Consider the following 25,743-nt stretch of genomic DNA (forward strand, 5'->3'; position numbering starts at 1 on the left):
GACACATCTGTTCTCAAGTGAATTACTCTGAGAATTTATAAAGTGTATATTTGAAGGAAACTTTGACGAAGCACTGCGTGTCACACTATTTCGCGACAACGATATGATCTGCCAACATCGGGCCGATATAATTGTGCTGTTGGCCAAATATCGTTTGCCAATGTCGAACCGATGTCATTATGATGTTGGCCCGATATCTTCTGCCGACGTCGAGCCGACATCATTCCTATTTGCAGCCGATATTGAAGCCGATATCGGGCCGTTATAAACAACGTCGTCGGTTTGATATCGGGCAGATATAGAATGCTGGCTGGGTGTTAAATATCGGTATTTTGGTCCCATTTGCCCCTACGCTTATGAAATATTAAAACTGTACTTTCCAAACTATATTTTGCCAACATTTCTAAAGAACCATCATTTAATTTGAAATCAACAAAAATACCATTTAAACTCAACTACTGTCAAGTTTGATTAACAAGTTCCGTTTGAAAGAAATATTAGTTCCAGTATCAGACATTTCATATAAATATTACATTAAAGATAACGGCAATCGGATTAAAAGAATACACTTCAAAGTATAGTAGGAACCATGTAGTATGATGTACTACATAGTAGTATTATCTATTGAATTATTGGACAACGTAACAGTGTTGTACACATAGAGAAAACATAACAGCATAAAACAGTAAACTCAGGAACAAGAAACAATACGAATTGTAATACAATAATAGCAAGGAGAGGAAATACTCAGATTTTACAAAACAATACATCTCTCACGGTTATTACTAGTAGAACAATTGCAAATGAAATATCTTACCAGATACGTCTCTGAATTATAGTATACTTAAATATTAAGTATAGTCAGTTGTCCAAAGGTAAGGACAGTTTACTATGAATACAACTGCTTTTTAAATTAACGTAGCTAGGAACTTGTATTCATATACTATGAACCGATTCTGAAGTATGATGTATAGAGGGCCGTGCAAACGTTAGTTCCCGCCAAAATGTTGCTGTTCGTGCAGAATGCAAAGCGTATTCTCTCTTACAAAATTAATTTATATACGGTTATAGATCAACTGTATGCATCGAGGCATGTCTGCACTTTTAGCTCATAACAATACTGCGGTAAACACTGAGGATAGCGGATAAGTCACGCCTCACTAATTGACGTTGAATTATAGACACATAACTGGACAGGAAAAGACAGCACAATACAACATCACAGAATATAGAAACAATACTACGGAGTACTGATACAAATGGAAGGATATGTACATACAGACACATACATTGAATTAGTTTATAAATTGAAATCATACAAGTGAAAATTGACTTTGCTACAATAATATATAGTAAGTTGTTGAAAATTTATCAATTAAATGCCGTCTGATTTTCAGTTTTAACTCATCCCAAAGTTTTCATATCATACTTCACCGTGATATGTATATTAATGTTTTCAAGATTAAGCACTTTTAAAAATAATTTAAACAAATTTCTACAAAGAGAGCTTTTATCTGAATTCATTAAATTCTATACAAACATTTACACATTTCGATACGTGCTAAGAAAAAGAGAAATTGATTATATGAAATAAATAGAACAAAATCAAATAAAATTAAACAAATTCGTACATCAAACATGTATATAGCTGCCAAAAAAGTGCATTCATTGATTAAAATAAGTGTTAGAACATGTAATCCTTTAGTGTATCTAGTTGTCCTATATTTTCTATACCAGGATGGCCGTCAAATGCACTTAGTCCACCTGTATACTAAAACAAATGTCATGAATAATTTATCGGGATAAAGGCGAACGAGTTCATCTAACATAATATTTAAAGTATTTTGTTTTAAGTTCTGTTACAGATATAAGGAATATTACAAAACTATTGAGGTCAACAAAAATGGATACACATGCAATGTTTGGTGAACCAGTGATTGGTGAAACATGATTTACTATCTTTCACCTTTCTTTACACAAATTGATACATTTTTGCTAAAACGAGCAAATGTGAATCAGAGAAGGCTTTTAAATAAAACAGACCATATCCCAGCTAATTAACCCATATTTATCTACCATTTGACCAATATCATTTGTATTTTAGGCACGCACGCACTTTTGCCCATACACATGCGCAAACATACACAGACACATGCTGGAACGCTCACTGCTAGAGACGTAAGTACTGAAGCATTCTTTTTTAACACACATAGCAAAATAAGAAATAATAAAAGAAAGAAATTGATGCAATTTACAGTTCTGATTTTGGGCCTCTTTCCCGATTTTCCGACCACTCACCAACATCAATTTGAATCTTAAGACAGTTAAATTAATTCAGCTGCTGTTTTTTTTTTTGTTTTTTTTTTTTTGGTTTTTGTTTTTTGTTGTAGTTTTTTGGCGTTTTTTTTATCATAATTTTTGCAACTCTTGCAGACTTGCAACAGAATTGTAAATGTGAGTTTAACTCAAACAAAATAAGGAATCAAATAGATATCTCTATAAATACTACTTGTACATTAAACTAGATCTATACGAATTAGTGTACGTAATCAGATATTCCGGGTATATTTGATTGTTATCAAATATAATGAACTTTTGTGGATTGCTTTCGTCATCAACACATGAATCGTAGAGCTCACTGGATGTGTTTCCCTCGTCTTTGTGTGGAGGTCGCTTGTATTCGCTTCTTCCACGTACATATGACCCGGTAAGATTTTCACAACAAACATTGCAATATCCGCCCCTACCTCTGCGTAATAGTCGGCGTATTTAGAAGATGTCGCAAAGTAACATCCTTTACCATATACCGTGCCTAGTTATAGAAAATATAATAACTGAATTTATTACCATTTTATATGTATAATCATCATCTTCAATAAGTTTCAACATTTTATTTTTTTTTCTCTTTTCGGTGGACACGTCTAGCAAAACAATCGCAAATTCAAAAGGCAACCCAAAATGATTTATTTCATTATAAAATCGAGGTCCAAAAATGCGAGGAAGGATTCATGCTCGGTCAAGTCAGTTGTTTTTATTCGATTTCATTGAAAGAACATTTTACTTATCATGTAATCATTGATAAATTGTAAAATTTCAGTAACATATTTTATTATTTCAATCCCTGTACCGTCATTTTCAGAAAATATGTTTACCTGGCCTGTAAGAAACACACAATTAACCTCATTATTATGATTAACCATGTTCTACAAAAACCGCTAACCATCAACCAATGATTCAGGTATATACGATGAAATGCCCAGGTTTTCTCGCTGATTGTGGTAGTATTTATATTTAGACAAAAAGGTCTGAAAACCCATACGCGCAATCGCGTTGTAGGAAAAGAGTCTGAGAAACCTATACGTGCAATCACGTTGTAGGAAAAGGGTCTGAGAAACCCATACGTACATTCACATTGTAGGAAAATGGTCTGAAAACCCATACGTACAATCACGTTGCTATATCAATAGCTGAGTAATTATGTACAAATATTGCTTTACCTGTTGTTTGTCCACTTAGTCTGAAATCAAACCCCTGGTGCCAGATTGGATCGACAAACTGGTTCTTTGTACCGTGAAACACTCGTCTCTCTCCAACCTCCTCTTTACTCTTCCTCTTTAACATCTTTGTTCGCTTACTACAACATAATACGACATAGAAAAATTGTTCGTTACTTCAGTTGGGAATGATACTTAATTCTAACAATTGAATTTTGTGTTTAGTTATCTTGTACAAGGATAAAGGTTTCAATACATTTTTGTTTGCTTGGGTTACACATGTATTTAACATATATAAAACGATTTACACTATAACTTCTGTTAGAAAAGAGGTCCTTTTACTTAAAATATGAATGCTAATTGAAAAATATTATTGATACATACGGAATATAAACTTTATTTGCATTAAACATAACTAATTAAACGTACGAGCAGTTACTTAAGTACAGAAATTACCAGTATTTTAGAAGGCTGAGAACATAGGTTTTTGGATTTATTGTGCAATCCGAGTGCCTTACATGATGAATTCGTGTTTTAACTGTGTAAAAGTTTCTTAGTGGGAGCCTTTATGGCACGCGGATTGCACAATAAATCCAAAAACCTATGTTCTCAGGTGAGAACCTAGGTTCTCACTTCAGATAACAAGTTTTTCAGAGAACCTAGGTTCTCAGAATATTTGTGCAAATTGCCAAAACCTGTGTTTTCAGTCGGGATCATAGGTTTTAATTTCAGCCTCAGATCATAAGTTTTTGATTAACCGACGTTCTGGCACTGTTGTAATTAAACCGAGCGCATAGGTTTTTATTGGCTGATAGGGCGTGACGCATTCTCGGCGCCCTAATTTTAATTGGCTATTTTTATGAGAGACGGAGTTTCGATTAGCTGTATCGACTTATTGAATAATGGGAGTTATATTATTTGTCCGGAAGTATAATAAAGACACATCGGTGGCGACGGGGGTGGTGGTGGCGAGAGAGTTTTTGTTGGAAGTTTTATTATTTACAATAAAATGTGGAATTATGCTAAATTAAAGCTGACAATATTTCCGATTGACTGGTATTTTTTCAGTTTTCTATAATTATCAGTTTTGCAGCTGTAAATCTTCAAACACGACCACTAACGTCATTTTTCAGCAAAGCACAAAATGTGTACCTGACAGGTTTTTAAGAAGTTTCAAATTTGTATTAAAATGATCTCTCCAATGATATATAATTTGTCAAGTTTATTTCGACGTCACATCGGAGGCAAACGATGTATGAACGCAAAACACGCAAAACTGACGACGAGCTTCGCCCAAACTTTTGCGTAAAGACGCCCATATTTAAGAAACTACCAGATAGTTTTTCTAATAAATTTGAACAAGCGTGCAAAATTTCAATCGCTATCGATTCCGTAAAAGAAAAATGGGGGTCGCCGTTTCAGATTTCGCTCTATTTACCGTGGCGGTTCCCCTACCCCCAGTTAAAATAACAATGTTTTTATATTTATTTCGTAAACATCCATTAATTTAAATTCAGTTTCTGTTTATATTTGTGGATATAATGATATTGAATCCAATAATGATAAAACGAAGATATTATTTCATGAAATTCTTGAAATAAATGAATGATTTCGAGAAAATGCTCTCTTATACATGACATAGAAAAACAAACAGTTCTTTTATTGAAACAGGAAACGCGTTCCGGGGTACAGTGCATTATAGTCAAAAGTCGTATTCACCTGGCTTGTAGTTACAGCTTCAATTTCTTAAACATCGGAAATATCGTCAGCTTTAATTTAGCAAAATTTCATAACAGTCCGTTGAAAATCGTTAGGTGGCTCATAGTACCTTAAATATGATGTAATATTTTTGCAGCTTCCGTGCGATATTTTAAAGCACAATATTGGTTTAGTTCAACAAATTTTGTGACAATCCTACATTTCACTTTAAAGACCCCTTAAAGTGAACAAGTGTCTCATTTAAACAAAGAGGACCTAATTTTGATACTACAGTCCAAATGTAATGAAAATCCGGCATCAAGCGATTCATGAAGAGAAGTTATTAAAAGAAATTTATATTTTAGCTCTTGCTGCCCGTAAAAGGAACCGATGTCACTATTTAACACTGCGAAAAAAGAGTTAATATACGGGAGTGTACGGGATCCCGTATATTACCCGTATACGGGAAGAAATACGGGAAAACTAAAATACGGGCGTGTACGGGCTTGTATATTTAAATGTCCGTATACTAATAAAATACGGATTTCCGTATACTATGAAATACGGAATTCTTAGTATACGATACCCCGTATATTATTGAAATACGGGAAATTCTAAAAAGGTTTATTCTGATCGTATACAACACCGTATACTCCCGTATATGTCTGGTGTACGGGATATGTATAGTTTGTATATTTCGAAAATACAGGGATTAAATTTCCCGTATATTCTTCGTATACAACTCCGTATATTTCCCGTATATGCCGGAAATACGGGATTTAAATAATGTGTATATTTCGAAAATACGGCACGTATATGTCCCGTATATGCTTGGTGTACAACCCCGTATATTTCCCGTATATGCCAGAAATACGGGATTTAAATAATTTGTATATTTTAAAAATACGGGACTTATATTTCCCGTATATTCTTCGTATACAACTCTGTATTTTTCCCGTATATGCCGGAAATACGGGATTTAAATAATGTGTATATTTCGAAAATACGGCACGTATATGTCCCGTATATGCTTGGTGTACAACCCCGTATATTTCCCGTATATGCCAGAAATACGGGATTTAAATAATTTGTATATTTTAAAAATACGGGACTTATATTTCCCGTATATTCTTTGTATACAACTCCGTATATTTCCCGTATTTTTCGGGGTTTAAAAGGGATAGGGTTATTTTTGGTATTTTTTTAAAAAATACGGGAAATTAAAATTTCCCTTTTTTTTTTCGTTTTCACCCCGAAATTTTTCCCCGTATTTTCCCGGAAAAAATTCCCCGGATTTAAAAAATTTTGTATATTACAAAAAATACGGGACGTAATATGTCCGTATATGTTGGGTTTACAACCCCCGTTTTTTTCCCCCGAATATCCCGGAAATAGGGGTTTTAAATTATTTATAAAATTTCTAAAATAGGGGGTTTGCAATCAAAATGGTAGTAAAAAATTATTTTTCTCCGGCCTTTTAAAAAGGCCCAAACTTTTGCATGTTTTCGTTTTTTGTACGTTTTATGTGGGAATGAATCCCAAAAATTTTAAAAAAGAAATTTTAAAATTTACAAAAATATGAAAAGAACTGAAAAAAAAAACCCACGGCCCCAAAAAAGGAAATTAAATTTAAAATCAAAAAATGAATTAAAATCCTCTTTTCATTTTGCGCTTTCCCCCGATTTTTTTTTAAACATTTAATTAAATAGCCGATTAAAGAAAAAAAAAGGGTTTAAATCAATTAAATCCTATTTTTTTGTAGAGTTAAATACTCCGTGGTTCATCCCCATTGTAAAAAAATCTAATCCCAAAAAAATTTAAATTTTTTTTTTGGCACTTTCCCCCAAAACCTTTTTGTGCATAAAATGCAAATATTTATGGGAAAACAAAAGGAAAATCCATTTATTTTTTTGAAACTGAAAAGGTAATAAAACCCATGTATTGAAATTTTATTTATAAAACAATTCTAAATTTTTTACAGACGAAAAATAACCGAAAAAAATGTGTCTGCGCCCAAAAAAAATTCGAAAAAAACGCCTTTTCGTTCGATTTAATACAGTATCGTCTGCTACCAAATCAAGTAGGTCGTTTTTTTTTTTTTTTTTTTGGGTTTAAACGTTGCCCCTGCCCCACTTATTGGCCCTTTTTAAAGCGGCTTTCCTTTTTTCTTGGTGGTTGGAAACCCCGGTCCCCTTTAACTTGCATTATTTCATCGGGGACGAGCGAGAACCGGCTTAATGTCTTCCTCACAGGGGGGGGTTTTTCCATGGTGGGGGGTTCCCAAATTCGGCATGGGGATGGGAAAAACTGGTTTGAAGTCATCTATTTTAAACCACTCGACCAGGGAAAAACCCCCCCCCGGGGGGTTTCAAATTTTTAAAAAACCAACTTTAAAGATAACATAGTTTTTTGTAAAAAAATAAAGCACTTTAATTTTCCCGAAGTCTTTCGTTTAATAAAATTCAAAGAGCTATAAAATAGAATTTTATACCTTTTGTTCAATTTCACTTTAAAACTGTTACTTAATTATAAATTTAAGCAAAAAATTTTCTTATCCGTTGCCCTTTTGTTTCGAAGAAATTTGCAGTTGTTCTATGAAAAAGTAGGGTTTGGGCCCATAGCAGGACATGGGAAAAATATTTTTTTTTTCCCCTTGTGGCACGCTTTTGGCAAAACCCCCCCGTGCGTATGGGTTTTTTCACACGGCGCGGGGGGATAACTATCAGTGCGAAATGACAGCACGTTTTACAAAACCATGGGGCCCAGGGTAAAAAACCACGTGCGAACGTGTTACTGTCAATAAAAAAAGGCGTGAAAGATCTGCAATTTTTCTAAAGGGGATTTTTTCCCCATAAGGAAGTGTTAATTTATTTTAGCTGAATTTTTCAAAAGTAAGTGTTTTTGTTTTTGAAAAAAGGCTGAAATCTCGATTAGTTTCTTTGGTAATATTCCGTTCGACGTGCCAGCTAACAACTGCGAACGTGAGAGCTATCACATGCGAACATTAAGCTAAGGGTAGTTATTACGTGCGCCTGTTAATCAATACATTGCAAGTGGTATCTAACATGTGCGAATGTGGTGCCCAAAAACGGGTGCAGTGATAAATAAAAGTTTCCTATTCCCCCCTTTTTCCCCGTAAAATACACTTGGCAGACTTTTTATTTCTCGTGGAAGTAGGGTCCCTTTTGTATTACCTAGCAACCCTGTTAAAAATTTGTATATTTCCCTAAATCCATTTTCCCAAAGTCCAAAAAAAAATACGAACAAATTTAAAAAAAAAAAAAAAAAAAAAATAAATTTTTTAGGGTTTATATTATACATCGCATGTGAGGGAGCTGGGCGGCAAAAACGTTTGGTGCCAATATCAGGGGTTTTGGGTTCGAGTTTTGGCCATACCTTTTTTTCCCCAAAATTTTTTTGCAAAAATTTTCCCCTTATTTTTCAAAGCCCCCGTGATTTTTTTGGGGCCCCTTTATTAAAAGTTTTCATATTCCACCCCTTTTAAAAAAATAAATCAATTATTTAAAATATTCTAACAAAAAGAAAGACACATTTCCAAATCACAAGCGTACTAAAAAAAAATACTTTAAGGGGAAAAAAATTTAAAATTTTTAAAGTAAAACAGGTAGCGAAAACATTTATATTTCTTTACTTTTAAAACAAAGATAACCCTGGGAACGTGGGATGGCGTTGGGACCCCGATTGCTTTATAAAATAAAAAATTTTTTGTTTTAAAAATTAAAGAAAAAGCTCGAAGAAATTGGGGAAAGGGGTTAATGAGTTCCCTTTTATTAAAAACAAAAGTTTAAAAACTTTTTCAAATGGTTTAAAAACCCCTCCACGAAAAAAAAACTGTTTCCTTTTAAATTTTTGCCCCAAAAAAGTTTTAAATGCAACATTAATTGTAATAATTGTGCTATTAAAATTAAAACAGAAAGATAGCCCATGTACCCTAAGCCTGGTTAAACCGTCTGACAATTTCTAAAAAATTTTTCTACCCCAAAATTTACAATATCAAAACTCGAAAAGGGAAAGCCAATTAACCAAATTACCCCAAACTAATTGGGAAATTTTAAACATAGAATTAGGGTATCCAATCAGTTGGGGGGCAAAGCTTTTGCGCGTTCCCTATCCCGAAGCGGGTAAAAAATTTGGCCCCAAGGGGGGCAGCGAAAAATCGTATTTTTAAATTTTAGGGGAAAGGGGAAATCACGAGTAAGTACTTATTTGATTTTATGGTTTTTTTAATTTTAATAAACCCGATTTTTTTTTTTGTGCCCAAAACCCGACCGAATTTTAAAATTTTAAATTAAACGGAAAAAAAAAGGGTTTTTTTTTTATTGCTTTAAAAAAAAAATTTAAAAACGTCAAAAAAGGGCATTTAAAATTTTTTAACTTAATATAAAAAAGAAATTCAAATTAACCGTTAAATAGTTCATTCATTCATTCATTCTTTTTTCGATTGGGTCATTTCTTCCAAAAACTTTTCATTTAACTATTTTTCATTCATTCTTTCCCTCCGATAGTCTACAAGGTTCATTTACCAAATGTTATGTTGCAAAATTTTTTGAAAAAAAAAAAAAAATCGGCAAAAACATTTGAAGAATTACCAAATTTGGGGTTTTAAAAGAGATTAAAAATTTAAAAGGACAAAAAAAACTCCAGACAGAAGTTTTATTTCGTAAAGCTAGGTAGCCCAAAACCTATAGTGCAATCCGTTTTTAGGAAAAAGGGGCTTTAGAAACCCCTAGTACATTCACAAGTTTGGAAAAAAAGGGGCTGAAAACCCCCTACGTACAAACACGTTTTTTCTATATCAAAGCTGAGTAAAATTTTGGTTTCAAATATTGGGGTTTTTGGGTTTTTTGGGCCACTTAGTCTGAAATAAACCCCTGGTGCCAGATTGGAAACGACAAACGGTTCTTTGTACCCGTGAAACACTCGTCTCTCTCCAACCCCCTCTTTACTCTTCCTCTTTAACATCTTTGTTCGCTTACTACAACATAATACGACATAGAAAAATTGTTCGTTACTTCAGTTGGGAATGATACTTAATTCTAACAATTGAATTTTGTGTTTAGTTATCTTGTACAAGGATAAAGGTTTCAATACATTTTTGTTTGCTTGGGTTACACATGTATTTAACATATATAAAACGATTTACACTATAACTTCTGTTAGAAAAGAGGTCCTTTTACTTAAAATATGAATGCTAATTGAAAAATATTATTGATACATACGGAATATAAACTTTATTTGCATTAAACATAACTAATTAAACGTACGAGCAGTTACTTAAGTACAGAAATTACCAGTATCTTAGAAGGCTGAGAACATAGGTTTTTGGATTTATTGTGCAATCCGAGTGCCTTACATGATGAATTCGTGTTTTAACTGTGTAAAAGTTTCTTAGTGGGAGCCTTTATGGCACGCGGATTGCACAATAAATCCAAAAACCTATGTTCTCAGGTGAGAACCTAGGTTCTCACTTCAGATAACAAGTTTTTCAGAGAACCTAGGTTCTCAGAATATTTGTGCAAATTGCCAAAACCTGTGTTTTCAGTCGGGATCATAGGTTTTAATTTCAGCCTCAGATCATAAGTTTTTGATTAACCGACGTTCTGGCACTGTTGTAATTAAACCGAGCGCATAGGTTTTTATTGGCTGATAGGGCGTGACGCATTCTCGGCGCCCTAATTTTAATTGGCTATTTTTATGAGAGACGGAGTTTCGATTAGCTGTATCGACTTATTGAATAATGGGAGTTATATTATTTGTCCGGAAGTATAATAAAGACACATCGGTGGCGACGGGGGTGGTGGTGGCGAGAGAGTTTTTTGTTGGAAGTTTTATTATTTACAATAAAATGTGGAATTATGCTAAATTAAAGCTGACAATATTTCCGATTGACTGGTATTTTTTCAGTTTTCTATAATTATCAGTTTTGCAGCTGTAAATCTTCAAACACGACCACTAACGTCATTTTTCAGCAAAGCACAAAATGTGTACCTGACAGGTTTTTAAGAAGTTTCAAATTTGTATTAAAATGATCTCTCCAATGATATATAATTTGTCAAGTTTATTTCGACGTCACATCGGAGGCAAACGATGTATGAACGCAAAACACGCAAAACTGACACGAGCTTCCCCCAAACTTTTTGCGTAAAGACGCCCAAAATTTTAAAAATACCAATATTTTTTAAAAAATTTTTGAAAAAGCGGCAAAATTTAAATCGTTTCGTTCCGTAAAAAAAAAGGGGGGTCGCCGTTTCAGATTTCGTTTATTTACCGGGGGGGTTCCCTCCCCCCAGTTAAAAATAACAATTTTTTTTTAATTTATTCGTAAACATCCTTTAATTTAAAATTAGTTTCTTTTATATTTGTGGATATAATGATATTGAATCCAATAATGAAAAACGAAGATATTATTTATAAAATTCTTGAAAAAAATAAATGATTTCGGAAAAAGTTTTTTATACTACATAGAAAAACAAAAGTTTTTTATTTAAACAGGGGAAAGGCTTCCGGGGTAAGTGAAATTTTAGTCAAAAGTTATTTACCGGCTTGTTTACAGCTTCAATTTCTTTTCGGAAATATCGTCAGCTTTAATTTAGCAAAATTTCTAACAGTCCCTTGAAAAAACGTTTGGTGGGTCATAGTACCTTAAATTGATAATATTTTTTCGCTCCCTCGTATTTTAAAGCACAATATTGGTTTAGTTCAACAAAAATTTTTGCAATCCTTTTATTTCACTTTAAAGACCCTTAAAAGGGAAAAAGGTCTCATTTAAAAAAAGAGGGCCCAAAATTTTTATACTACGTCCCCAAAAGTAATGAAATCCCGGGAACAAACGATTTATGAAGAGAAGTTATTAAAAGAAATTTATATTTTGCTCTTGCTGCCCCAAAAAAGGAAAAGATGTCACAAATTTTTCATGCGAAAAAAAAGTTAAAAACGGGGGTGTCGGGATCCCGTTATTACCCCTTAAAAGGGGAAAAAAACGGGAAAATAGCTAGCTTTAAGAATGAATAAGGGGGGCACGCACTTCATTCATTCATTAAAAAAGCATTAATAAAGTTAATAATTACAAATTTTTTTATTTTTAAAAAAATGGGAAACCCCGGGAATTGAAAAAAAAAAAAAAAAAAGCCTTTCTTCTAGTGAACTCTTGCAAAAAATTACAACATCTCTTGCCTCTGTCCAGAGAAAATGTTTTTCTCTGCGAAAAATCAGTGTCAGTAAAAAATTAATTTATTACAGATTTTTTATCTTACAGTTTTTGTAAGTCTATGAAAAGGGGTTTTGTGATGGTTTTTTTTTTTAAAAGTTTTATAAAAAAAGTTGGTAAAAATTAAAAAGTTTTTAAGTAAAATTTGATTTTAAATCTGAAATTTATGAATTTTATAGTGACCAAAAATAATACATATTAGATTTTTTGCTTCCCAATTTTTAGAAACATCTTTAAAAGTTAAAGCGGGGAACAAATAACCAATTTTGTCGATTTCCGTACAAAAGTGTTGTTGTTGTAACCGGGGGTGGGGGGGGGATGAATCATAAAAAAAATAGCTTTGGTTTTATAATTTTTATCTGAGCTTTTACAGGAAAACGGTTTTAACGATGATTAAATTTTGAAGTTTAAAAATGATATTAATTTTTTTTTAAAAAAAAAAAAAAAAAAAAAGGGAACAATAAAAAATTATTTTTAAAAATACTTTATTTATTTTTAAATAAATAGTATTTTTAGTAATATAAAATGGTTTTAAACATTTTTAAAATCGTTACATATTACATTAAAAAAAAACTTTTATTTTAGGACCTTACAGTAAAACATAAGTAATTGCTCAGCGCTGTTATTTTAATGGTTTTTTTCAACGGCCCCTTTTACATTTTAAAAAATTTTAAATTTTTACGATTTTTCCGATTGACGGGTTATTTTTTCGTTTTTGTTTTACTCCATTTTACAGCTTTTAAATCTTCAAATTGCCCACAAAGTCTTTTTTTTTCAGAGGGGAAAAATGATGTATTTAACGGGTTTAAACCATAAAACCAAAAAAATTTAAGTCCCTATACTTGTGAAAGGGGTTAACATATTTTTTGACCCGTTTGGGAAAAAACACTGACCGGTTTTTTTATCCCCAGGCAATTTTGAAATCACAATAAAATTTAAAAGGGGTTAAACATTTGACAAAATTAAATTATCTTATTTTTAGTTAACCGTATGAAAATTTTGGGGGTTAAAATAAATTTTAAAGAAATAACGCAAGTTTAAACGAATACTAAAAAAGGCCCACTGGCCTCCAGATCGTCCGACAAGAGCAAAAAAAAAATTAATTGACCCGTGATGAGAAAACAAATAGTTTTATTTTTCGACCAGCATGGATCGAGCCCAACCCTGCGCACCGCGCAGTTGCTCAGGTCCAGCCTTTTTGCAACAGTTTTTCTAATTCAGTGGGCTTTAAAAAGCGAACAGAAAGGATCCTGCCCGATGCAGGATGCCAGGCTGGTCTCGATCCATGTGTCGCAAAACCCACTATTTTGGTTTTCTCGGGCACGGCAATTTTTTTTTTGATATATGGATATTAATGGTGTATAATTATGCTACGTATACTGACAGACTATAATGTTGGGAAACAATGAGAATTAGATTTTTTTAAATAATTTTTTCGATAAAAATTGTATATTTAACGCGCATTAAAACTAAACCTCCCTTGCTTTTAAATTTGGTAACGACAGTGGAAAATTCTTTATTGCCGCTGCGGTCGGGGGTTCTTTTCCCCGGCGCGACCATCTTTTTTCTATAATGAATATTTTAATAGTTTATGAAAAAAAAATGATTCCAATTTTTAAAGTTTCTTAATGTGACAATTAGTTTAAAAAGGTATCCTTAATGAACGATAATTGGTTTTTTTATCAAACCTCCTTCAATTTTTTACCCCGTAGAGTTATTGTAAAATTTTTATCGTCAAGCTATCCTGTGCATTTAAGGATATTGTTTAAAGGAATATTTAAGGCCTGTTTGCCGGGGGTTTAATATTTCAAAAAAAAAAAAAAACTGTGAGAGCAAAAAAACATCTCGGGGGAAAGGGTTATCTTTGCATGTCACCTTTTTTCTTGCTTAGCCGGGCCTGTTCACTGCAGAATGACATGCGCTCGTGAAAAACCCAATTTCATTTGAAAAAAAGTGGTCATTTATTGGAATGAAATCGGTATGTCTGTAAATTCAATCTTTAAACATTAAATCAAACGACCTTTTTCTTTCTTTTTACCACAGTTTAGACATGTATACCTTTTAAAAATTATTATCAAATATTCGGCAACTCTATATGAAAAAATGAAAAATTATTTTGATACCCTGATTTTATTATTATTTTTTAGTTAGGTTAATCTATGAGATTTGGGTATTTTAAACCCGTTTTTACAGTGATTATATTTATTTGAACTGAAAAAGAGAGGGGACGTTTTGATAATATTTTACTTGTCAAAGAATTTATACTGATGCGAGTTTGGGAAAATTTTTAAAAAACTTTTCTTGTTTAACCAATATTAAACGTTTAGAGGCAAATATATGTTCAAAAATTGTTCAGTCCAAAGTTTAAGAGTGTTTGAAATTTTAAATTAAAAAAAAGTTAACAACGCGACTGTTTGCATTTCATCAGTCAGTGTTCGTAAAAATCCCGGGAACAGGGTAGACCTCTGGTAGCGAGAATGTGTTTGTCCTTGATATTTTTTATAAAAAAGTAAAAAGTTTTGTTTAACAGGGAGGATTGGTAATGGCGGCTTTTAGGAAACAATTTAGCATTTTTTCTTAACCTGCGTTGGTTTAAATTTACCTTTTTGTAGTTTTGACTTTTGGTAGGAATAAAAAGGGGGGAAGTGTTTTTTAGACCCCCTTCCCCGCACTTTATGGCTTTTGAAGTTTTGTGACAGGAAAAAATCTCTTTTAAAAAAAAAGTCTCTCCCGTTTTTATGTTATTACTGTATGTCATTTTTGAGACAATCCATCAAAATGAGGTAGGATTGCCCGGACAACGGTGACGGCACTTGAACCCCATGCATTTTTTTTTTAAATAAAATTTTGGGAGATGATTTTAAGTAATAAACCATAAAGTGAAAAAAACACACATAGATAATTGTATTAAAATCAACGGGCAGTTTATGATATCTAATTTTTTTTCCCGCGCGAAATGTTAAAGGGCGTTTGGCACTTTTGATGTCGTCATCCCCATGTCATTTTTTTCGTCATAATTTTACATCTTTAATAGATATAATTTCAGTATTAAAATTTGAAGAGTCCTTTTTTTATAACTTTTAATGCTTTGCTTTTTTTTTTTCCAGGTTGCCCAAAAGAGTTGTTTACTGGAGTCAGAAAAAACGGGACGACTATTTATTTTACGTAGAGAATTATAGTGTAAGTTTTACTTTTTTGATCAACAGAGGGCAGACAGACAGCCCGGTGAGCATTCGTTTTCGTGCATTGTAACAACAGAAAAAAAAGCTTAAATTTTTGAGATCAGGAAACTGAATTTTTCCATTGGTTATTTTTAACCTGCTTACATATCGTGTTCCGTACAGAACCCAAACATGCGTTTTTTAAAAGTACATCTTCGGACATTAGGGGGGGTGTTGTCTTTTTGAAGACGGCAATCGAAAAGCCATGCGGTAATCGCATTCGGGGAATAACGAAACATTTTCGACAAGTAAAAAAAAGTGTACCAAATGATTTTTTGAGTAAAACCGCGCAAAATTTAAATTTTTGCGAATTGCAGTTTTTCAATTAGAATTTTAACATAAAAATTTTAAGAAATGTTGTGTTATTGATTTATACTTTTTTAATTTCGTTATTTATTTTGGGGACAAGAAATGAAAATGATTCATAACCTTTTGAAAAACTGTTTAAAAAAGTTTTAAAGTTAAAAAAAAATGTTATTTTTAAATTGACAGTCCCCAAATTAAATTAAAATTTTTTTTTTCATCCCTGTCTTTGTCTTTTTTTTCAAAATACCGTTTTCTGCGTGGGTATCACCGAATTCATTTTGTCATTTTTTCAGTGTGTGCCCTTTTTTAAAAAACATTTCCATAAAAGAAAATACGGGATTGTATACTACACATGCATATAGGGGGAAAAGTCTGGTAAATGTTCTTTAGAAATACGGTCGTAAATTCCCCGAAAACGCAACAATTCGTCTAAATGTGACACAATATGGAAACTGATATCTGCATATCTTGCATTTAAGGGGAAAAACCTGGGCCCGTATATCAAAAAAAAACGGGTTTGTATATCCCCGTTTTCGATGCAAATACATTCTGAAAGACACAAGTCGGGATTTTTTTTTTTTTCCCCCCCCCCCCCGTTTCGATTTTTTCCCCATATGGGGCACAAAGTAAGGGATCCCCTATATTGGGCGTATACCCTGCATATACGGGACTGTCCGTAGCCGTATATCAAAAAGTACAGTTTCGTTTATGCCCCCTATATGACAAAAAAAGGGGATCCGTATGCTTAGTAAATCTGCGTATACGGAAAAAATCCGAAGCCCGTTATTAAAAATACAAGTCCGTATATGCCCCGATATTAGATGCAATCACAGTCCGATATGACAAAAATACGGGATCCGTTATAGTATATTGCGTTACGGAAAAAATCCGAAACCCTATTTAGAAAATACAATCCGTATTGCCCCCTTTTTTGATCAATCAAGTCCGTATTACAAAAATACGGGATCCGTTTATAGTATATTGGGGGTAACAGGCTCGTATACGTGTTCCGTATATTCTAAAAACGGAAAGTATACGGGGAAAAAAAATCTCAAACCCTTCGAATACATGAAAATGAAATTATGTTTTTAAAAAAGGACACGAAAAACACCCCTTCTAGGGATTTTTTTTTTAAGTTTTATTGCATATTACGGGAAATATAATTTAGTATATTCGGCGTATAGGGTCCCGTATATGAAAAAATATAGGGGCTTCCCCTTTTTACAGAGTTCCCAATACGGGGTGTAATTTTGGGCCGTATATTTTTAATTACATCCCGTTATCCCGTATTTTCGAAATATAGGGACCGACATCCCGTATTCGACCCCTTTTTTGCAGTTTTAAAAAAAAATTTGGAGAGAAACCTTTTTAATGTTACATGCCCAAATTTGATGAAGATCCCCTGAACGGATCATGAGAAGAAGTAGTTTAAAGCTATTTCTATGTTAGGACTGCAGCCCTTAAAAGGGGGGGCCAAACATTTTTTAAAAAAATTTGGAAAGGGCCAAAAATATGACGTAAGACGAGCTGACCATTTCGGGTTTATAAAAAGAAGGTTTAAGTAAGTCCCCCAATTGTATAAATATTAGAGAGGACCTGATAATTGGGTACGATCAAACCCCTAGAAATTTTTTTTAAATTTTTTCCTCTGTGCTATAGCGGCCCCGAAAAGGCCAAGCACCCTTTTTTTAAAAAAGGATCGGAGGGATTTATTAAAATGCAACAGACAAAGTTTGATGAAAAATTTATCAAGCGTATGAGAAAATCTTTAATGGTATTTCCTTTTAACCCTAAATTTCCAAAAAAGGTTCCAACTTGATTTAAAACAGGGAAACCTTACAGTAATGCAATACAAAGTTTGATTAAGCTCCGAAGTTTAATGAAGAGGTTTGTTTAAATATATAAAAAATTTCGTCTTTTTGGTTGCGGCCCCCTCAAGGGACTAGTACCCCCCCCCCCCCCCCACCCCACATTTTAAACAAATTTGGAAAGGTCTTATATTTATGTACGATAAATTTAATGAATTTTAAATTTCCTCAGGGGGGTTTGAGAAGAAATAGTTTTTAAAAGTTTTTTTAGATCTTAAAATCTAGCGGCTCCCAAAGAAGTTAGCATTTGAAAAACATTTGGGGGAGGACCTTTGCTAAGCTGCATCAAATCTGAAGAATTTAAATTTTAATCTTAAGTCTAGTGGGCCCCCCAAAGGTGAACGTATCCCCCATTTTAAACAAAAATGAAAGGAGAGGGTCTGTGACTGCTATAAAAAAAAAAAAATTGTTATCCATCAAATGGTTCTGAGAAAAGTCGTTTTATCTAGTATTTGAATTTTGGGAATATAAAACGATTGTGTACACAACGTGAAAGCAAGGTAAAATATTGTAAAAATAAATGATGAAATGAATGATACTTGGTGTAAAAAAAGGTGAATGCTTATCTCCCTTTTTCCCTTTTAAGTTTTTTAAAGATTAGAAAATCAATATATTAAAAATGAAATTTAAGGCATTTAGTTAATATGTTTTTAAAAATGTTTATGATTATGTATGCCGATGATATGGGTTTTTTTGCAAAAAGCAAGAGAATTGCAATTGGTTTTAAATGTTCTATCAGATTTTTGTGATAGTGGAAACTTACCATGAATACGTCTAAAACAAAATCATGAATTTGAAAGGGGGGGGAAAATTACCTAGAGATATAATTTTTTTTTTAAAGAGCGTTATTGTATTGTTACAAATTTTTCATATTTGGGTATCGTTTTTACACGGTGGGCTTTTTTGAAGCACACAATACAATTGCAGGCCCAAACAATGAAAGCCTTTTAAAGTGAACAAAAATTTTTTTAGATTTTGTAATATTTCTATTCTCATAGGGTTGGGTTTTTGATAAGCAAAAAAAAACCCATTTTAACTACAGCAGTGAAATTTGGGTTTTTTAATGGCAATGCAATTTTTAAGGTTCACATGCAATTTTTCAAGGCATATTATGTGTTAAGAAAACTACTCAAAAAAAATTTCATTATGGTGAACCGGTAGATTTTCTTTCCCGTCAAGCGTTATTATAACATCATAAAAACTGGGTAAAAAAATTGCTACAAATGGAACAAATTTTTTAACAAAGTGTAAATTTATTTTAAAAAAAAGGTGCAAGAATGCACAATATACGCCCGTCACAGCAAATTCTTTACTTGCCCTGTATTTTCAAATGGAAATTTTAATTTTTTGGTTGTTAGTAAAATAAGTGTTTTGTTTTTCAAGTCCACAAAAAAATCCTTACCAGGTGAGATACCCTTAAAAAAACACTAAAAATTTGGGAAAGTAAAAACTATGTTGTACCACAGAAAAAATGGTCTGGTTTTTCCTAGGGCAATTTTAAAAAAAATTACAAAAAAAGTTTTTATAGAACAACAAGGGAAATTAATCTTAAAAAAAAAAAAAAAAAAAAAAAAAAAAAAAAAAAAAAAAATTTTAAGTCCACCAAAAATCTTTCCCGGTAGGGACGGTAAAATACACCCCAAAATTTTGGAATGTAGCATGCATGTTGTACTACAGAAAGTGGTCTCGATTTTTCCCCCCGATGGGAATGAAAAAATTACAAAATAAGCTATTTTTAGTAACAACAAAGGGAAGTAAATTTTAAAAAAGGGAAAGCGCATGAACTTCGTTCATGATGGTGTATAATTGTGTCAAGTTCTCAAAAACCCTCCCTGCATGAAAAAGAAATGCTTCGGACAAAGTCATTTTGTATTGACCTTTGGCCCCTAAGTGTGCCTGACCTTAGACCTAGGGACCTGGTTTTTTGCGCATGACACTAGTCTTGTGGTGGTGAAAAAATTTTTGCCAAGTTTTATCAAAATCCCTCTATGATGAAGAAGAAATGCTCCCGGGCAAGGTTTTATTTTTGTATCCTTTGCCTCTAAATGTGACCTTTCCTTAGACCCAGAGACCTGGTTCTTTCGCATGCACTCCGCCCATGGTGGTGAACTTTTTTGCCAAGTTATATCAAAATCCCTCTATGCATGAAGAAGAAATGCTCCGGACAAAGTTTTCATTCTTGTATCCTTTGACCTCTAAGTGTGACCTTGATCTTAGACCTAGGGACCTGGTTCTTGCGCATGACACTCCTTCTCATGATAATGAACAATTGTGCCAACTTTCATCAAAATCCCTCTATGCATGAAGAAGATATGCTCCGGACAAAGTCATTCTTGAATTTGACCTTTGACCTCCAAGTGTGACCTTGACCTTAGACCTAGGGACCTGGTTCTTGCGCATGACACTCCGCCTCATGATGGTGAACAACTGTGCCAAGTTTCATCAAAATCCCTTCATGCATGTAGAAGATATGCTCCGGACAAGGTCTGTGGACGCCGCCCGCCCGCCCGCCCGCCAGGGGCGTTCCCATTATACGTCCCGTTTTTCAAACGGGCGTATAAAAATGATTGTGAAAATTACCCAAATAAAACAAACTGGTGTTGACTAGTAAAAAATCTTTTATGTACGTTAGGTTTTTATGATGCATGGTTTATGCAAAGTGTTGGTAACACTAACCTGTTCTTATGTCACATAATACAAAGATTAAAAGATCTATTTGTACAAAATTGGTCAAGTAGGTTAGACAATTCAAGCAGGGCTATATTCTACAGACATATTGCTATTTTTAAGTTTCAACCAGTTCTCAATTGTATGAACATCAAACGTTTTTGTACAGATTTTACTAAGTTAAGAGTTTCTTCTCACAGATTGCATATTGAAACTGGCAGATGGACTAAGCCAAACAGTACACCTCTTAATGAAAGGAATTGATTTTCTTGTGATGTTTTAGAAGATGAATACCATTTTGTGTTGGAATGTAAAGTATATAATAATCTAAGATAACGTTTTATTCCCATGTATTACTGGAAAAGACCAAATATGCCAAAATTTATTGAACTGTTAAATTCTGAAAATGTTTGCATAATACGAAAGTTAGGGAATTTTGTGAACAAAGTTTTTGCTTTAACGAAAATAATGTTAATGTTTCTTAATATTAGATACTCTCTTTTATTACAGACGTATGTATTTCGTTCTGTAGTATGTATAGATGAATAAATTACTTAATTCACCTGAGAACATAGGTTTTTGGATTTATTGTGCAATCCGCGTGCCATAATCATGCGAATGTATTTACCATCGGTCAGGTGACTGGATAAATCATAAACACACACAGAGCGTAGTTGGAACAATAAGTAGGGTCGTTGATTTAGAACGGTTATGACAGTTTAAAAAGCTATTGCATACTACCCTAACATTTGACAACATTATGTAAATGAAACATTTCTCTATTTAGCTAAGCTAGATATTGTATTATTCATAAAATAGCTTGATTAAAACGAATGAAACTTACCAGACATAATTCTCCCACAAATCACCATTTTCAATTCTCTTTATTGATTTGATAAGGACTGAAATTGGTGGACATTCATTAAAGAATGATTCAATTTCCTTGTACTCGATGTCAGTATCCTGTAACTGTAAAACAAACAACTTATTGACAGGGTTTTAACGAAAGATTCGTCCCGGCATGTTTAAGAAAAATACCACTACAAATGGAAACAAAAGAAGAAACAAACTAGCTGGATTGTATCGAGAAACGTATCAACTTTTTAAAAAACTTTTCTTTATGTTTTACCTCATGCTGGGAGCTACAAAATAATGGTTATAGCAAATATCTCTCATTCAATATCTTACTCAAACTACTTTGAATTCTGTAAACGGAAATTAAGGCAAGTTTCTTAGCGGTGACGAAAATAAAGCTAGTTTGTTGCTCGTACTATTTTAGAAGGTTTTATATATGTAGATATTCAAATAAAAGGACTGTGGTAGGGTACCGTAGTAAGTTGACAATGGTCTGTTATATCTTCTCCTGGTGACATTTTCCAGTTTGGTGGTGGTGCAAACATATCCACGGTACTAGATACCGGTACTTCCTGTTCTGGTCTGAGGTCAAGTTGCCGTCTAAAATGCATCAAGAAAGAAAAATATGTTACATAGCCATATCAAACTGACTAACCCTGCAATAGCTTTCAAATAAATCAGATCAGAGACCAGTGTATTTGCCGAGACACAAAACTTTACATTTTGATGCATATTGGTTATTACATTAAGTATTTTTAAAATACCGCGTATCCCACTCTTAAAAGTCCAACAAACATGATAAATTGTAAATAGTCTGTGTGTTTACTCGTAAGAATAATTCGCATTTATTTCCAAATAAGTCGCATTAGTATACAGATATTTAATAAAGGATATACAAATGTACCCTTAAAATTCTAATGCGAGACAATTATAAATATTTGATATCTTTATCAACTATTGTGAAAGTCAGAAAAAGAAAACATTTGTTTTTTCAGATAACATTATATTTGTGAATAATCTTTTACTTTTTTTCTTTTGCCTCCCTTTCACTAACGAAAGTTGGTCTACGACAAACGTCTACTACGGTTTTATCGTCCACATCAATGTGCGTCATCCTTGAAAAATCAATAAAGTTGCTGTTCCCACCACATGCTATCTGACCTTCTGGATTGTTGATGTAGGCTTGTTCAATATTATTATTCGATATTTTCCTGATGTTAGAAGGACCAGTCTACAAGTTTGAAAGTATTCTATTACATATAAATGGGGCCTCCGTGGCCGAATGGTTAAGGCCTTGACTTCAAATGACTTGCCCTCATTGATACAGGTTCGAGCCTCACTCGGGGCATTGAATTCTTTATGTGAGGAGTCATCCAGGTCGGTGGTTCTACCCGGGTACCCGCTCGTGATGAAAGAATGCACGGAGGGGCACCTGGGGTCTTCCTCCACCATGAAATCTGGAGAGGCGCTATATGACCTATTATTGTGACGTTAAACCATCAAATTAAAAGAAATAAATTAGATATAAATATTTCTGTATACAGAATATTTATATTCTCATTTTCAGAATAGATAACAAATAGCTCTATCTTAAAATAAATACTTCTATATTCTACTTATCAATATAATTCTAAGCAGCAATTTAAAGCCATTTAAAAGTAGTATACTTTGTTCTTATCAGCTTATCTTTTGAGCCTGACTTATTGTCAGTTGTAACGATCTAATAGGTTTTTGTAGCACATGAATGTGTATTCAAGGACATTAGCTTCAAAATATTAAAAGGTCGATAAACAAGTTTTGTATTTAGATTTAGTACTGAGTATTTGTAACCAGCATTGTTTGACTGAAGTACCTACATGTACAGACGGAATAGGAAGACAGCTGGTCAACGGATCGGGGTAGTGACTTCCCAGATGAGACGAATTTTTTTTTTCAGTCGAATCGATAACAGACATCGTGTCTGAAGTCATTACGTCCCCCACCTCTGATACGTGTGGAAAAGTTAGCAGTGAAGAAACAGGTACGTACAGGTACAAAATTCAGGTACAATAGTCAGAGTTACTGCCCACCGTTACATAGTTGAAAACTTTTGAAAATCGGTGCTAACCCAAAAGCAAGCAAACTTAAATGTGCATCGCTTTTTATGATTTGCTACCTTCTAACCGTACTGTGACTGTTATGTTCTCATGACCCTGTTTGTTTTGTACTTGCATACATGTTCTTCAGTTCGCTTTTGCCTACAACACTATTTGGTATTCAATTTTCCTTTTGCTTAAGATAAAGATTACTATTTGCTTTTCCTTTTGGATTATGTTCCTGCTTAAAAAAATAAATAATGGGCATTTGCTTCCAATATGGAGTTGTTTTAGCATTCATTATATCAGATTCTCACTACATTTTGGGCTGGGCAAAAAGGAATTCTACTACCATATTTCCATATTTTATCCATTTTCCATCTTCATTTTGCCAGTACCATTGCCATACAGTTGCCCATCGATCCCGAGTATACTCCACCGCCGACGGTGTCGATATTCGGCGAATAATACAGCTTGTGTAGGTCTGTCTGTCGGTGCTGGTTCCAGTCATATTTTGAAAGTCAATGGTTATATTGACACTGCAAAATATTTGGTACGATATAAATAACGACAGATGTAAAATGAAATTGTTTAAAAACACAGGACAGTTCCAATTTATTTTGCAGTATCTATTTAGTTAGTAAAAGACAGAAAAAACATGAAACGTTTTGTAGTGCATTTTATGTTTCCATTATGTATCAAAACTAGATCTGTCACAGCTTGAATGGTAACTATTATAATTAAACTTTTCGCATTACCCTGTCTCAGAAGCGAGTGTGTATCCTCGATTAGACGGATCAGAGTATGTACATTCCATTCGTACATTTTCGTGCTCACTTAAAATATTCCAGTCCTTCTCAGACAGGCTTTTCCATCTCCATTGATATGGTAGTTCTGAATGTACGTTTGGACAAAAGTTCCATCTGCATCTTCCACGAAGGTTAAAGAGACATATTATTTTCCTTGAAGCAGTTATTGTGGCTGAAAACATAACAATAACTTCCATGCCATATCATAGCAGATCTTAACAGAATGTGTTGAAGTATGTGAGAATAAAAACGAAAGTAAAGTGCTGTAAAGGAAATGTAAAATACTTATTAATGAAATAAATTTCTTAGAAAAGAGTTACCACCATGAAATCAATCAACTAGGAAGGAGAGGATTATTCAGCAGACATAAAACAACACGTTTACTGGTATTAATTGTTTTCTTGATAAATATCAATTATCTTTGGTCCCAACTATTAAAGCTAAGACTTTTTCTTATTTCATTTGAACCGCACCATGAGAAAACCAACATAGTGCGTTTGCAACCATCATGGATCCAGACCAGCAATAGGCTTTGAAAGCAAACAGCATGGATCCTGACCAGACTGAACAGATGCGCAGGCTGGTCTGTATGGGACATGCTGGTCGTAAACGCATTATGTTGTTTGTCTCATGGCGCGACTCATTTCATCTTTCAATGATCTATTTTGTTTTACCTTTTCTGTCCTCACCTCCAACACGAAAACTTTTGCTATCATCATTTCTGACGGCTGCTTGCAAATCAGCAAACATTTCTCTTGGTCTTCTATTCGTATTTATTCCATGTTTTGCGAGTATTGCTTTTACAGCTGGGTTGCAGATATCGTGACTTTTATTACACGCTTTTCCGAATTTACAACTACGTTCTACGTAATTCCTGCACATATGTATGTAAGGACAAAAGTCTGCTTCACAACCTTTGCCGTTGTACTTGTAACATATCTTTGGAGCAGTTAACTTTGATGATTTTTCATTTGAACTCTTAGCTGAAAGGAAACAAAACTTCATTTAAAAACTGATTTTTATTATATATATTAACACATTAATGCAAAGTGTAGTTTCTCAGAAATCTAAATTTTGACATCAGTAAAATTACTTTCGTTTTTCAATGATCAAGTTTTAGTAAACATACATGGCAAAAAAGACGAGTAACATTGAAATGTAACAAAAATCACAGGAAGTCGTAAATAGAAATAAAACAGTCTCGTTGATTTTGTTTCAGTGTTAAGAATCATCAAACCATTAAAAGTAAGACTAATGTTAACCCACATATGTGTTTTTTTTCACTGACCTGCATACACACGAAAAGAACATTCATTGTTATATATTTACATTCTTTATTCGTACCTTCTGAATTTCCACCTTCTTCATGACTGCTCATGCTTTCGTTATATTTTATGGCTGCTTGGAAGTCAGCAAGAATTTCCCTCTTTGGTTTCTTCGTATTTATTCCGTGTTTGTTAAGAGCTGATATTACTGTGGGATCGCAAATATCATGACTTCTACTGCACTTTCCAAATCCACA

The 25,743-nt window shown here is 33.3% G+C and overlaps 1 protein-coding gene across 1 annotated transcript; it reads right to left on the reverse strand.

Annotated features, from left to right (window-relative positions):
* Window positions 1-698: 698 nt before the first annotated feature.
* Window positions 699-25,736, reverse strand: LOC128553103 (protein mono-ADP-ribosyltransferase PARP12-like). The gene is made up of 9 exons (XM_053534219.1): window positions 25,566-25,736; window positions 24,896-25,204; window positions 24,171-24,393; window positions 23,765-23,951; window positions 22,363-22,568; window positions 21,811-21,937; window positions 21,327-21,451; window positions 3,498-3,634; window positions 699-2,812 (listed from the first exon to the last, which is right to left on the reverse strand). Exons 1-9 carry the CDS (start codon window positions 25,597-25,599, stop codon window positions 2,550-2,552), a joined length of 1,611 nt encoding a protein of 536 aa, XP_053390194.1. The 5' UTR covers window positions 25,600-25,736; the 3' UTR covers window positions 699-2,549.
* Window positions 25,737-25,743: the final 7 nt, after the last annotated feature.

This window comes from Mercenaria mercenaria, unplaced genomic scaffold (genome assembly GCF_021730395.1).
Source record: "Mercenaria mercenaria strain notata unplaced genomic scaffold, MADL_Memer_1 contig_3479, whole genome shotgun sequence".
NCBI classification, from domain to species: Eukaryota; Metazoa; Mollusca; class Bivalvia; order Venerida; family Veneridae; genus Mercenaria; species Mercenaria mercenaria.